This window comes from Heloderma suspectum, chromosome 3, assembly GCF_057233095.1.
Source record: "Heloderma suspectum isolate Gila_16-S chromosome 3, 16-S_ref, whole genome shotgun sequence".
Taxonomy (NCBI): Eukaryota; Metazoa; Chordata; class Lepidosauria; order Squamata; family Helodermatidae; genus Heloderma; species Heloderma suspectum.
Window position 1 is genome coordinate 8,517,660 of NC_139460.1, and position 12,440 is coordinate 8,530,099.

Below are 12,440 nucleotides of genomic sequence, written 5' to 3' on the forward strand. Positions count from 1 at the left end.
AAGGGAAAGACAAATACAGATTGTGAACAGGACCTCAGCCTGAGCTGAAACAGATATTTGCAAATAGTCAAAAATGTGGTGACTTTTCAGATTTTGATGCTCCCATGTTGGATGTGAAAATTTTCTTTGAAATATGAATGCTTTAGACTTAGAATTCTATTTTTTATTATTATTATTATTATTATTATTATTATTAGAATGTGTGCATTGCTTCCAACTGCCAAAATCAGTGTCAAAGTGCCTTACACATACAGATAGCCATAATTAATATAACAGAAAAAAAGCCAAAATCAATACAATATGGAAAGTGTTGATCCACAACATACAAAATCTTTCCCAACTCCCCACTCCCAGCCTAGAATAAACCCCACAAAAGCAGCCTGGAATTATTAATGTAGAAATGTCTAGGAAAGTTGATTGGCCCCGAAAAGATGACAGTGTTAGTGGAAAGCGAGCTTCCTTGGGGACAGCTTTCCATAAACAGAGTCTAACATGGAGCTATTGTGGAACTGCTCTTACCATTAAGAAGTTTCTCCTAATGTTCAGCTGAGATCTACCCTCCTGTAACTTAATTCCATTAGGTCAAGCACCATCTTGCCCCTCCTCAGCCTTTTCTTATTAGCATCTCTTGATGGTTTTGTGTCATTATTTAGAATTTCCTTATCTCATCTTTCCACATAGCAGCAAAAGTGGTTAAAATAATAATAAAACAATCACATTAAAATGAATAAAATATCAAATGTTATCAGCTGTCAAAGACGAGTACCATTCCATGTCAGCTGCTAAACAGCATTGCATGTCATCTATCAAATACTCAGTACCTAATACTAATACTAATTGCCTAATGTGAAGTACCATTTCATATCACAGCTACTAAAGATTGTCAAATACTTTTGCACGGCAGCCATGAAATACTGCCAAATATCAGACATGTCAACGACTAAGCTGCTAAACAGCAATGCACATCAGGCAGCTTTCAAATACTGTTAAATACTCAGCAGCATTAGATTCCAGCTAGTAAATAATGTCAAATGATCCATTTTCAAATATCAAAATGTGACGTCAGACGTCATGGGATGTCAAAGGTGGACATCAACTATTCAGAGAATCTGTGAGAAACTTTCCAGACAAGGTACACGTTCCAGCCTATCAGTGAAAGTCAAGAGTTAAACTCTACAGTTCTTGGCAAAGTCATGGACCACCCAGCCTCCCATCCTTAGGCCTGGAAATCTGATTAAATAATCATCCAGACAAGCTGTGTGTTTTGGCTATTGTCTCATCCCTGAGTGAAGGCCCCATTCTTTTCAGAAGTAGTCAGGAAAACCCAAGCCGTATGCTGTTTGATAATGTAAAGTTTAGGAGATATTCATTCCACACCCCTTTTAATGTGAATTTACCTAACTTTGCACTTTCAAAGAACTATGAGAGTCAGTGCAGTGTAGCGGTTAGAGTGTTGGACTACGGCTAGAGAGACATAAGTTCAAGTCCTCACTTGGCCATGAAGCACCCTGGCTGAGTTTGGGCCGGTCACTGACTCTCAGCCTACCTTACCCAACAGGGTTGTTGTGGGGATAAAAAGGGAGAGAAGGGGGATCATGTACGCTGCTTTGAGCTCCTTGGATGAAAAGTGGGATATAAATGTGCATATGCGAACCAAAAGCACAAGATGTTTCCAGACCTGTTTATATATCATTAGTTGCCTAATATTTATTATGCAGCGGACTCAAGTCCACAAAATATGATGTCTTTATAAGTCTTTTAAAAGTGCTGCAAGTTTCTTCCTTGGTTTTGTTCAGCATCTGGACACCCTTGGTGCTTAACAAGCTGACAACTGCTTTTTCTCATGAGTAGGGGTGGCTGTATCTGTCTGTTTGCTTTCTCCCACATTCAGTTTTTTTTTTAAAAAAACCCTCAAGTTCTTATCAAACAACGAACTGAAATTCTCACCCATCTGCACTGACCAAATCCGAGACATACAGTGATTCCCAACATGGAGAGGCCCCTGCAGCCCTTAAAGATGAGGAGCCTCTCAGCAAAATGCACAGGCCGCCCTAACGCGGTTGGATATGCAAGTATTCAAAGCCAGACTTTCATGAGCTAAGGCAGCCTTCCCCAACCTGGTGCCCTCCAGATGTTTTGGACTACAACTCCCACCAGCCCCAGCCAGCATGGCCAATGGTCAGGAATGCTGGGAGCTGTAGTCCAACACATCTGGAAGGCCCCAGTTTGGGGAAAGGTGAGCTAAGCAGACAAATGGGCGAATTAGTCAGTTTCGCTTTCTCCTACATTCGAATTTTTGTAGCCTCAAGTTCTTTGTGTCCTGTTTATGGAGAAATTGGGGGATCTGGGAGAAGATCTTCTCAGAAAACAAACCAATCAGAATTCTCATCCATGAGCTTCCACGTGGACTTAGCTCCTTGCCTAGCCTCCATAAGTCAACAGGGTGACTTTCCTCAGCAACAGCTTCCCAAGCAGGACGAGAGATTCTGTGAGGCAATCTTTCAGCTCAGATGTCTGAGTGGGTCAGGTTTCTCCTCCATGGTCTTAGGAATTTGCTTTTCATGTTTGCTGTTTTTCTTCGCTGGTGGCCGCTTGCCAGGAGAGCCGGGTAGGTTAATGAGGTATGCTAGCTAATCTTCTGAAATAACCATTAAGGATTCCAGGGGGATATATGAATTTGGAGCTGCGTTGGGTGGCTCCCTGCCAAAGATTCAGGGTCTTGACAAACAAACCCACCCAGGCCTCTCTTGCTTGGGGGAATTCTACCTCTCTCCCAACACTGACTCCCCTTGCTGTTCAGGTCCAGCTTGGATATCTCTAACTCAGCTGCTGTTTTTGGCATGATAAAGCCACAGTGCAGATGGCAGTGGGAGGTCAGGATCCACACTGAGAATTCTCTCCCCTACCCATCTAACAATAACTCCGAAATGTTGATCGCCAACTTCTGACTTGTTAATTATGCTACAGCCCGAACAAGACCATAACTCAGTGGCATAGCAGGTCCTATTTACTACTAGCAAACCCATTCTCGGCGTGCTGACCCATCTGTAGCCAAAATGGCATCATCCATCCACAAGAGCTGGCAACCCCAAAGATTGCAGAAGTACCCCCCCAAAAAAAATCTTTAGGGGGGAAAAACTTAAGAGGGAGGAAACATCAAGAACAGCCCAATGGAAACTGAATGGAATGGTGACTGACCTTAGCGGGGTGGCTGCAGGGGAAAGGAGTATCATTGAAGAAGACGTGGCTGGCTGGAACCTTGAACAAAAGCACTCTATGCTGCAACATTTTGTTGCAGATCCCAACTGTGTTTTGTCTATAGGAATAGTCTTCAGCTTGTTCAGTCCTTTAACCCAAACATGCATTTTGGGACACATTTATTTATGTTTGTTTCCTTAGGGCACAATCCTATGCATATTTAGACAGAAAAAAGTCCTACAACTCCCAGCATGCCCCAGCTAGTCATGGCTGGCTGGGGCATGCTGGGAGTTGTAGGACATTTTTCTGTCTAAACATGCATAGGATTGTGCCCTTAAAATATTTCTTGGCCACCTTTCAGGGCAGGAGCCCTCCCAAGGTGGCATGCAACACCAAAACATATTGTAAAAACTGATGCAGTATTAAAAATGTTAAGAACACAATAAAAACAGCAAAACCACAATAAAAACAGCAACAGCAGGGAACAGTCTAAAGAACAGCAAACGCCAGCATAAAATCAAAACTTACAACAGACAGCTGCAGCCACAACCCAGTCCAATAAAACATTATCAAGGAAGGCCAGAGTAAAGTAGCACATTTTCAGGGCCTTCTTAAAAGTCTGCAATGATGGGACCTGGCAGACTCCCGATGGCACCTTCTTCCAGAGGTGTGGGGCCACTACGGAAAAGGCTGTTCTTTGTGTGGTCGTCCACCTAACAGCCCTCACAGGTGGGCCAATGTGAAGGGCCTCTGTTGCTGATCTTAAAGTGCAGGCAGATACATACTTCTTAATCCCCCCCCCACATATATTTATATGGTCCTAGAGCACCTGTTGAAACCCATCTTTGTTCAAAGCATGACCCAGTAATGGATCCCAACCCATCAGTTGAAGACCAATAGGCTATGGCAGGAATGGGGAATTTTGGCCCTTTTGATATTGTTGGACTACAACTCCCAGCACCCTTGACCACTGGTCATGCTGGCTGAGACTGATGGGAATTGGAGTCTGACAACATCTGGAGGGCCACATGTTCCTCACACATCTACGCAGTTCAATCTCCCACATCTCCAGTTATCAAAGATCACCAGTAGCAGAGATGGGAAAGAATTCTTGAGCCCCTCGGAGAACCGCTTTCAGTCAGAGCAAACACCACCGGGCTGGATGGAGCACCGATCTCAGTCAAAGTAAGGCAGATAAATATAATCCTATATAATTTAAAACTTTTAATTCTGTGTTGTTGTTGTTGTTGTTGTTATCCCTTTTATTGTTCACCACTCAGATATTTTATTTTATTGGTGCAGAATGGTATATAAATGGTGTAAATAATTAATAGGGGGGACCCATAGCTCCATGGGGCAGCACGAAAGCCCCAAAGTGCAAGAAAATACCTTTTGGCAGAGGCTGTCAGGGTTCACCTCTGCCCAGACCTGGAACCTGGTGTCACCTCGGAGGATGAGCAGGGGGAGGAGGACACTGGCCTCCCAGCAGACTCCCAAAATCACAGCACCACAGAGGAGCCTTCAGACCCAGACATGACAGCTAGTCACCTGGGTTCCTGGCCAGCTCTTACATGTCCTCTTGTCACCCCCAGTACTGCAGAAACAGAGGGGATGGGATGCCAGGCAGGATCAGATCTCCCATGCCAAGCGTGGGAGATCTGATCATATGGGAGAGGCCACAGCTGAGTGGTAGGGCCCCTGCTTTGCATGCAGAAGGTCCCGGTTTGAACCCCGGCATCTCCAGGTAGGGCTGGGAAAGACCTCTGCCTGAAACCCTGGAGAGCCGCTGCTGCCAGTCAGTGTCAACAATAATAGGCCAGATGGACCGAGGTCCTGACTCAGTATAAGGCAGCCTCCTATGTTCACAGCTTTCCCACGTCATGTGTGGTTTTAGCCCAAGTAAAACACCATGTTTGACGGGCCTCTCTCATTCCCATGTATTTTGAATTATTCCTCCCCCAAAGCCTGGAAACGGATGTGGGAGTACAATGGTACTGCGCTGCAGACAAGAAAGAACAGGTGAGTAATACTGAAGGCGACGGCCTCATTTTGGTTGGCCAAAGACTGCCAATTCTGATTTGAATTTCAAACCCAGGCAAGGGGTCTGGCATCATTACCTGAGTGCAGCCCCATCCGTATCCTGACAGGCACGTTGGGGAGGTGCTTCATTCTGAACGACCCCACCGAGCTGAGGATGTCCAAAGACATGTTGGCAATCTCGGCGGCATGTCTGTGGCCGTTGCGTTTTGGCAGCCCTGAGGCAACCATGTAAGCGTCGCCGATGGTTTCTACCTGGAAATCAAGGCCATTATTTTTTCCCAAAGGGCAGATCTGGAGTCAACGAATAAGTTATTTATTTGTTTATTTGTTTATTTAAAACATTTGTATCCCACCCTATATCATTAAGATCTCAGGGCGGCATACAAATAAAATCAATTTAAACGGTATAAAACGTATGCTAGTACCTTGCCCAGATTGAAGAGGAACAATGGCTGTGCTGGCTCAGAATGACGGGAGTTGTAGTCCAACCTCCAGAGGGTACCAGATTGGGGAAGGTTGATCTACACTGGAGGCATTTAAGATGAAGCTGGACAGCCACTTGTCAGGGATGCTTTGACTTGGATTCCTGCATTGAGCAGGGGGTTGGACTCGATGGTCTTGTAGGCCCCTTCCAACCCTACTATTCTATGATTCTAGGATTCTACACACAGGTGCCCTCAGGGACACCTGTTCTACAAGTGTGCCTGTGTGTGCAGGGACCACTACATACTTATTTATTGAGTATTGTTGTATTTGGCTTTTTCTCCAAATTGCTCAGAGTGGCTCACGCATGGTTCCCAAGTGTCTCCCATGCAGGTATAACTAAGGTCCAGACAGGAGGATTAGAGCTGTGCACAAATGTCCTCTTGAAATTATCCACCTTACTTGTGGGCAGAGAAATTTGGGAGGCAATTTCATCAAATTTCTCCAGGGATTTATAAAATAATATTTTAAAAATATATTTTTGTGGTGTTTTTGAGCTTATCTAATCACAGCAAGCCTCCCAGGCTGCCTGCGTGTCCTGATCTGAAAAAGCCCTATGGGAGGAATTACCTCATGGTGTCTTCCATTGGGCTTTAATTGAAATGTGGGAAGCTGAGGAGGCTACAGGCTGCCAGAGAGATTATTGTACGATGAAAAACGGGACATGTGTGCTCACTCCTTAGTAACGTAAGCCCAAGAAACCCAACCCCAAACCATGAGAATTTCTCCAAAATGTATTCACAATTGAATTTCCTTTTGAAAGCAATTTCTCTCCTATCAAATTGAATGAGAATGGTCGGAAAAAATGTGGGAGAAATTTTTGGCACAGCACTAGAGAGGATATTCAGCCCACTCCAAAGTGGGGCTAAAGGGGAAGATGAAAAAAACCCCACACGTCCTCCTCCGGCTCTAAGGTTGGAGCACCCAGGGCAAGGCCTCACCTTGTAAACATCATGGTGGCCAATGATGGCATCGAACAGAGTGTAAAGGTCATTCAGAAGATCCACAATCTGAATGGGCTCGCTGAGGGCAGAGATGATTGTGAAGCCGATGATGTCACTGAAGTAGATGGTGACCTCATCGAAATACTCTGGTTCGACAGTAGCCCCAGTTTTCAGAGTTTCTGCCACCGACCTAAAATGGCACAAGAATGTCAGTCTGAGCAACCTGAAATGGAGGACCTTGTAAGGCAGCAGCCGGAACATTTAGAGGTATTGGGGGATGGTTGCATCATCAGACACACACACCCCAGTGCTGTCAAAGCTCTCTGGGTGACCTTGGATCAGTCCGTATCTCTTAGCCTGATCTACCTCACAGGGTTATTGTGAGGATATAATAGGTGGGGGAGAACCACGTACACCACCCTTAGACTGATGGATGTGATAAAAATGTAATACATTTTTGTTTTTCCTGTGCTATTTGGTTGGGTTTTCTTTTTTAATTTGTATTCCATTTTATTCTTCTAGCTTTATGTAATCTGCCCAGAGAACTTTTGATATTAGGCATACTAAAAATAAAATAAAATATATAAGCAGAATCATTCCCTCTATCTCTGAAACTGAGGGATGAATGTAGATCCTTGTGTCACCAAAACAGTATCATCCCCTAGGGATGTCGGAGAAATCTGCAGTGGAACCAAATGAGTTCAGATTTTCATGAATCTGACCCATGCATTCCACAGTGACCAGCTTTTCCCTTGTCAGGCAGATTCCATGGACTTGTGGACTGTTTTTCTAACTTTCCTGAGTTTTGCACAAATTTTGCCATAGAAAAATATGCAAAATTTAAAAAACCAGCCAAAAACGTGCATTTCCCCCATAGCCTAAAGCGTGAAAATGCAGATTTGGGAGGAAATTGTGCATTTTCATATGTGCAAATTTGCACAAATTCGGTAACAAAAAAAAATCCAATTCCCTCGATGGGCGGACGACAGAACAAAAGGTGCCTGACAATACAGGAAATACAGACAGAACAGATTTTACACAGTCCGTACATCCCTATCATCCACAGACAAAAGGGGGTTAGTAGGCTCAGTGAAACCCCAAGATTTGTAAAAATTATATATGAACTTCCCATGTGAAGTTCCATATGAGCCTGCCTGTAGTTTAAGATTTTCTTCGAATGCCCTTCTGTGAGTCCCACCACCAAGACAGACTAGGTTGGTGGGAACACGGGATAGGGCCTTCTCTGTGGCAGCACACTGCCTTGTTGCTTGTTCAGTCGTTAAGTCGTGTCCAACTGTTCGTGACCCCATGGACCATAGCACACCAGGCCTTCCTGTCCTCCGCTCTCTCCCGGAGCGTGCTCAAGTTCATATTCATTGCATCGGTGATGCTATCCAGCCATCTCATCCTCTGCCGTCCCCTTCTCCTTTTGCCTTCAATCTTTCCTAGCATCAGGGTCTTTTCCAGTGAGTTTTCTCTTCACATTAGGTGGACAAAATATTTGAGCTTCAGCTTCAGTATCTGTCCTTCCAATGAGCACTCAGGGTTGATTTCCTTTAGAATGGACTGATTTGACCTCCTTGCAGTCCAGGGGACTCGTAAGAGTCTTCTCCAGCACCACAGTTCGAAAGCATCGATTCTTTGGCGCTCAGCCTTCCTTATAGTCCAGCTCTCACAGCCATACATTACTACTGGGAAAACCATAGCTTTGATTAGACGGACCTTTGTCAGCAAAGTGATGTCTCTGCTTCTTATTATGCTGTCTAGGTTTGCCATAGCTTTCCTCCCAAGGAGCAAGCATCTTTTAATTTCATGGCTACAGTCACCATCTGCTGTGATCTTGGAGCCCAAGAAAATAAAATCTGTCACTGCTTCCATTTCTTCCCCTTCTATATGCCAGGAAGTGATGGGGCCAGATGCCATGATCTTAGTTTTTTTAATGTTGAGTTTCAAACCAGCTTTTGCACTCTCCTCTTTCACCCTCAACAAGAGGCTCTTTAGCTCCTCTTCGCTTTCTGCCATTAGGGTGGTATTGTCTGCATATCTGAGGTTGTTGATAATTCTCCCAGCAATCTTAATTCCGACCTGTGATTCATCCAACCCAGCGTTTCTCATGATGTACTCTGCATATAAGTTAAATAAGCAGGGTGACAATATACAGCCTTGTCATACTCCTTTCCCAATTTTGAATCAATTGGTTGTTCCATGTCTGGTTCTTACTGTTGCTTCTTGACCCTCGTACAGGTTTCTCAGGAGACAGGTGAGGTGGTCTGGTATTCCCATCTCTTTCAGAATTTGCCAGAGTTTGTTGTGATCCACACAATCAAAGGCTTTAGCGTAGTCAATGAAGCAGAAATAGACATTTTTCTGAAATTCTCTTGCTTTCTCCCTGATCCAGTGAATGTTGGTGATAAGATCTCTAGTTCCTCTGCCTCTTCGAAACCCAGCTTGTACTTCCAGTAGTTCTTGGTTCACATTAGGGATGGATGAAAGGGACTTACCTGGTCCCGCAGCTTGCTTCGCGGTGGGGGGGAGGTGCTTCGGTTCTCCCGCCGAAGTTCAGGCGAGGGGGGGGAGGCGCCCCGCCTCGCCTGGCCGAAATTCAGGCCGGGGGGGAGGCGCCCCATCCCTCGCCGCCGAAATTCAGGCCAGGGAGGAGTGCCTCGTCTACCCAGCCGCGAAAAAAAAAAGGAAAGTAAAAAAACCACACACACACACCCATGATAGGCTACGTAACGATTTACGTAGCCTATCACGGCTAGATTTCCAAAGTCAGCCGTGATAGGCTATGTAAATTGTCACGTAGCCTATTACGGGCGACTTTGAAAAAAAAAAGCGCGTACGCAAATGGCGGCGCCCATGGGGCGCTGCCATTTGCGTTCCTTAGTTTGGCACGTCTAGTCTACGTAAAGATTTATGTAGACTACGTCGAAAATAAGGGAACGCTATTTGCGTTGCCCTTATTTTCGCCGTAGTCTACGTAAATCTTTACGTAGACTAGACGTGCCAAACTAAGGAATGCAAATGGCGGCGCCCCATGGGCGCCGCCATTTGCATACGCACTTTCCCCCCCCCAAAGTCACCCGTGATAGGCTACGTGACGATTTACATAGCCTATCACGGCTGACTTTGGAAATCTAGCTGTGATAGGCTACGTAAATCGTTATGTAGCCTATCATGGGTGTGTGTGTGTGTTTTTTACTTTTCTTTTTTATTTTGCAATGGCGGCGGCAGCCGGTCAGAAGACTGGCCGCTGCTGCCGCCCCCGCCAAACCGCCGCCGAACCGCCACCTGGACCCGCCGCCGAGAGGGACATTCGCACGAGGTAAGTCCCATTCGGGGGGCTGGGGGGCCGGCGGAGAATTTCACCACCAATTTCGGGGGGCCAAATGCGTTGGCATTCAGCCTCCCGGAGATTCGTGGAGAAATTCTCCGCCATCCCTAGTTCACATGCTGCTGAAGCCTAGCTTGTAGGATTTTGAGCATAACCTTGCTGGCATGTGAAATGAGCGCAATTGTACGGTAGTTTGAACACTCTTTGGCATTGCCCTTCTTTGGAACTGGAATGTAAACTGTCCTTTTCCAGTCTTGTGGCCACTGTTGAGCATTCCAAATTTGTTGGCATATTGAGTGCAGCACTTTAACAGCATCATCTTTTAGGATTTTAAATAGCTCAGCTGGAATACTGTCATCTCCGCTAGCTTTGTTGTTAGTCATGCTTCCTAAGGCCCACTTGACTTCACTCTCGAGGATGTCCGGCTCAAGTTCAGTGACTGCACTATCATGGCTATCAGGGACATTCAGATCTTTCCTGTATAGTTCTTCTGTGTATTCTTTCCACCTCTTTTTAATCTCATCTGCTTCTGTTAGGTCCCTGCCTTCTTGGTCCTTTATCATGCCCGTCTTTGCACAAAACGTTCCCTTGAGATCTCCAATTTTCTTGAAGAGATCTCTAGTCTTTCCCATTCTGTTGTTTTCCTCGATTTCTTTGCATTGTTCATTTAAGAAGGCCTTCTTGTCTCTCCTTGCTATTCTCTGGAACTCTGCATTCATTTGGATATATCTTCCCCTTTCTCCCTTGCTTTTCACTTCCCTTCTTTCCTCAGCTACTTGTAAAGCCTCATCAGGCAGCCACTTTGCTTTCTTGCATTTCTTTTTCTTTGGGATGGATTAGTTGCTGCCTCCTGAACAATGTTATGGACCTCCGTCCATAGTTCCTCAGGCACTCTAGCTTTCAGGTCTAATCCCTTAAATCTATTCCTCACCATCCCTGTATATTCATAAGGGATATGATTTAGGTCATACCTGAATGGTTTAGTGGTTTTCCCTATGTTCTTCAATTTCAGCCGAAATTTTGCAATAAGAAGCTCATGATCTGAGCCACAGTCAGCTTCAGGTCTTATTTTACTGACTGTATAGAGCTTCTCCATCTTTGACTGCAAAGGACATAATCAATCTGATTTCGATATTGACCATCTGGTGATGTCCATGTGTAGAGTCGCCTCTTGTGCTGTTGGAAAAGAGTGTTTGCTATGATCAGTGTGTTCTCTTGGCAAAACTCTATTAGCCTTTGTCCTGCTTCATTTTGTACACCAAGGCCATGCTTGCCTGTTATCCCAGTGATTTCTTGACTTCCTACTTTGGCATTCCAATTCTTTATGATGAAGAGGACATCTTTTTTTGGTGTTAGTTCTAGAAGGTGTTGTAGGTCTTCATAGAACCGATCAACCTCAGCTTCTTTGGCTTCAGTGGTTGGGGCATAGACTTGAATTACTGTGATTTTGAATGGTTTGCCTTGGATTCGTACTGAGATCATTCTTTTGTTTTTGAGATTGTACCCCAGTACTGCTTTGCCCACCCTTTTATTGACTATGAGTGCTACTCCATTTCTTCTAAGGGATTCTTGCCCACAGTAGTAGATATAATGGTCACCTGAATTAAATTTGCCCATGCGTGTCCATTTTAGTTCGCTGATTCCCAAGATGTCGATGTTCAATCTTGCCATCCCATGTTTGACCACCTCCAACTTACCTTGATTCATTGATCTGACATTCCAGGTTCCTAAACAATATTGATCTTTACAGCATCGGATGGCCTCGTCTTTGTTCAGTTTTAGGCAGGCTGATAATATTTTTTTGTTCCATATGGCTTTTTAGTATTATAAGCCTGCAGTCCTATGCACACTTACCTGGGAATAAGCCCCATTGAACTTAATAGGGCTACCTTCTGGGTAGACATGAATAGCATTGCGCTGCATATTTCTTTGCTCCACACTCTGTTCTTAAGGTTCTCTCCTGCTCTCAATTTCTGCTGTTAATGATGTTTTAAGGTTTTAAACTGTTTTTAAAGTTTTTAAATATTTCAGAAAAGGTTAGTTTGGGGGTGGGGGGAAGTTTTAAAATTGTGCAAGTTTCAGCTGTAAGTCACCTGGGCGGCTGTATTTAGGGATGTCAGAGGAATCCAACTGGGGAGTGAAGCTCACTGAGCTTTAGTCAGCTCTGCGCCCTGGATTTTGGCCTGCTTTCCCACAAACTGGCCTGACTCAATCTGCATCGAGTAGGGCCAGTTCATGGATTTCCTTTTTTAAAAAAATTGTGTATAAAGCACTTTGCTGCAATTTGTGCAAATTACACAAATTGCAGCCATAATTTGTATAATTCACACAAATTGCAGTTGCAATTTGTGCAGTTTGCACAAATGACAGCAAAATTTACATAATTTGAGCAAATTACTTTTTCTGCAAATTTTTAAAACCCAAGAAGTTCCCAGATTTCT

General features: G+C 44.6%; 1 protein-coding gene across 1 annotated transcript in view; it reads right to left on the minus strand.

The window, feature by feature from the left end:
- LOC146349318 (retinal guanylyl cyclase 2-like) overlaps nt 1-12,440 on the minus strand; it is a 66,082-nt gene that overhangs the window by 12,112 nt on the left and 41,530 nt on the right. Inside the window, exons 19-20 of the mRNA XM_084845390.1 lie at nt 6,663-6,855; nt 5,316-5,490 (exon numbers count right to left, since the gene is read on the minus strand). Coding sequence (XP_084701516.1) covers nt 5,316-5,490; nt 6,663-6,855 — 368 coding nt within the window. The remainder of the gene's footprint in view (nt 1-5,315; nt 5,491-6,662; nt 6,856-12,440) is intronic.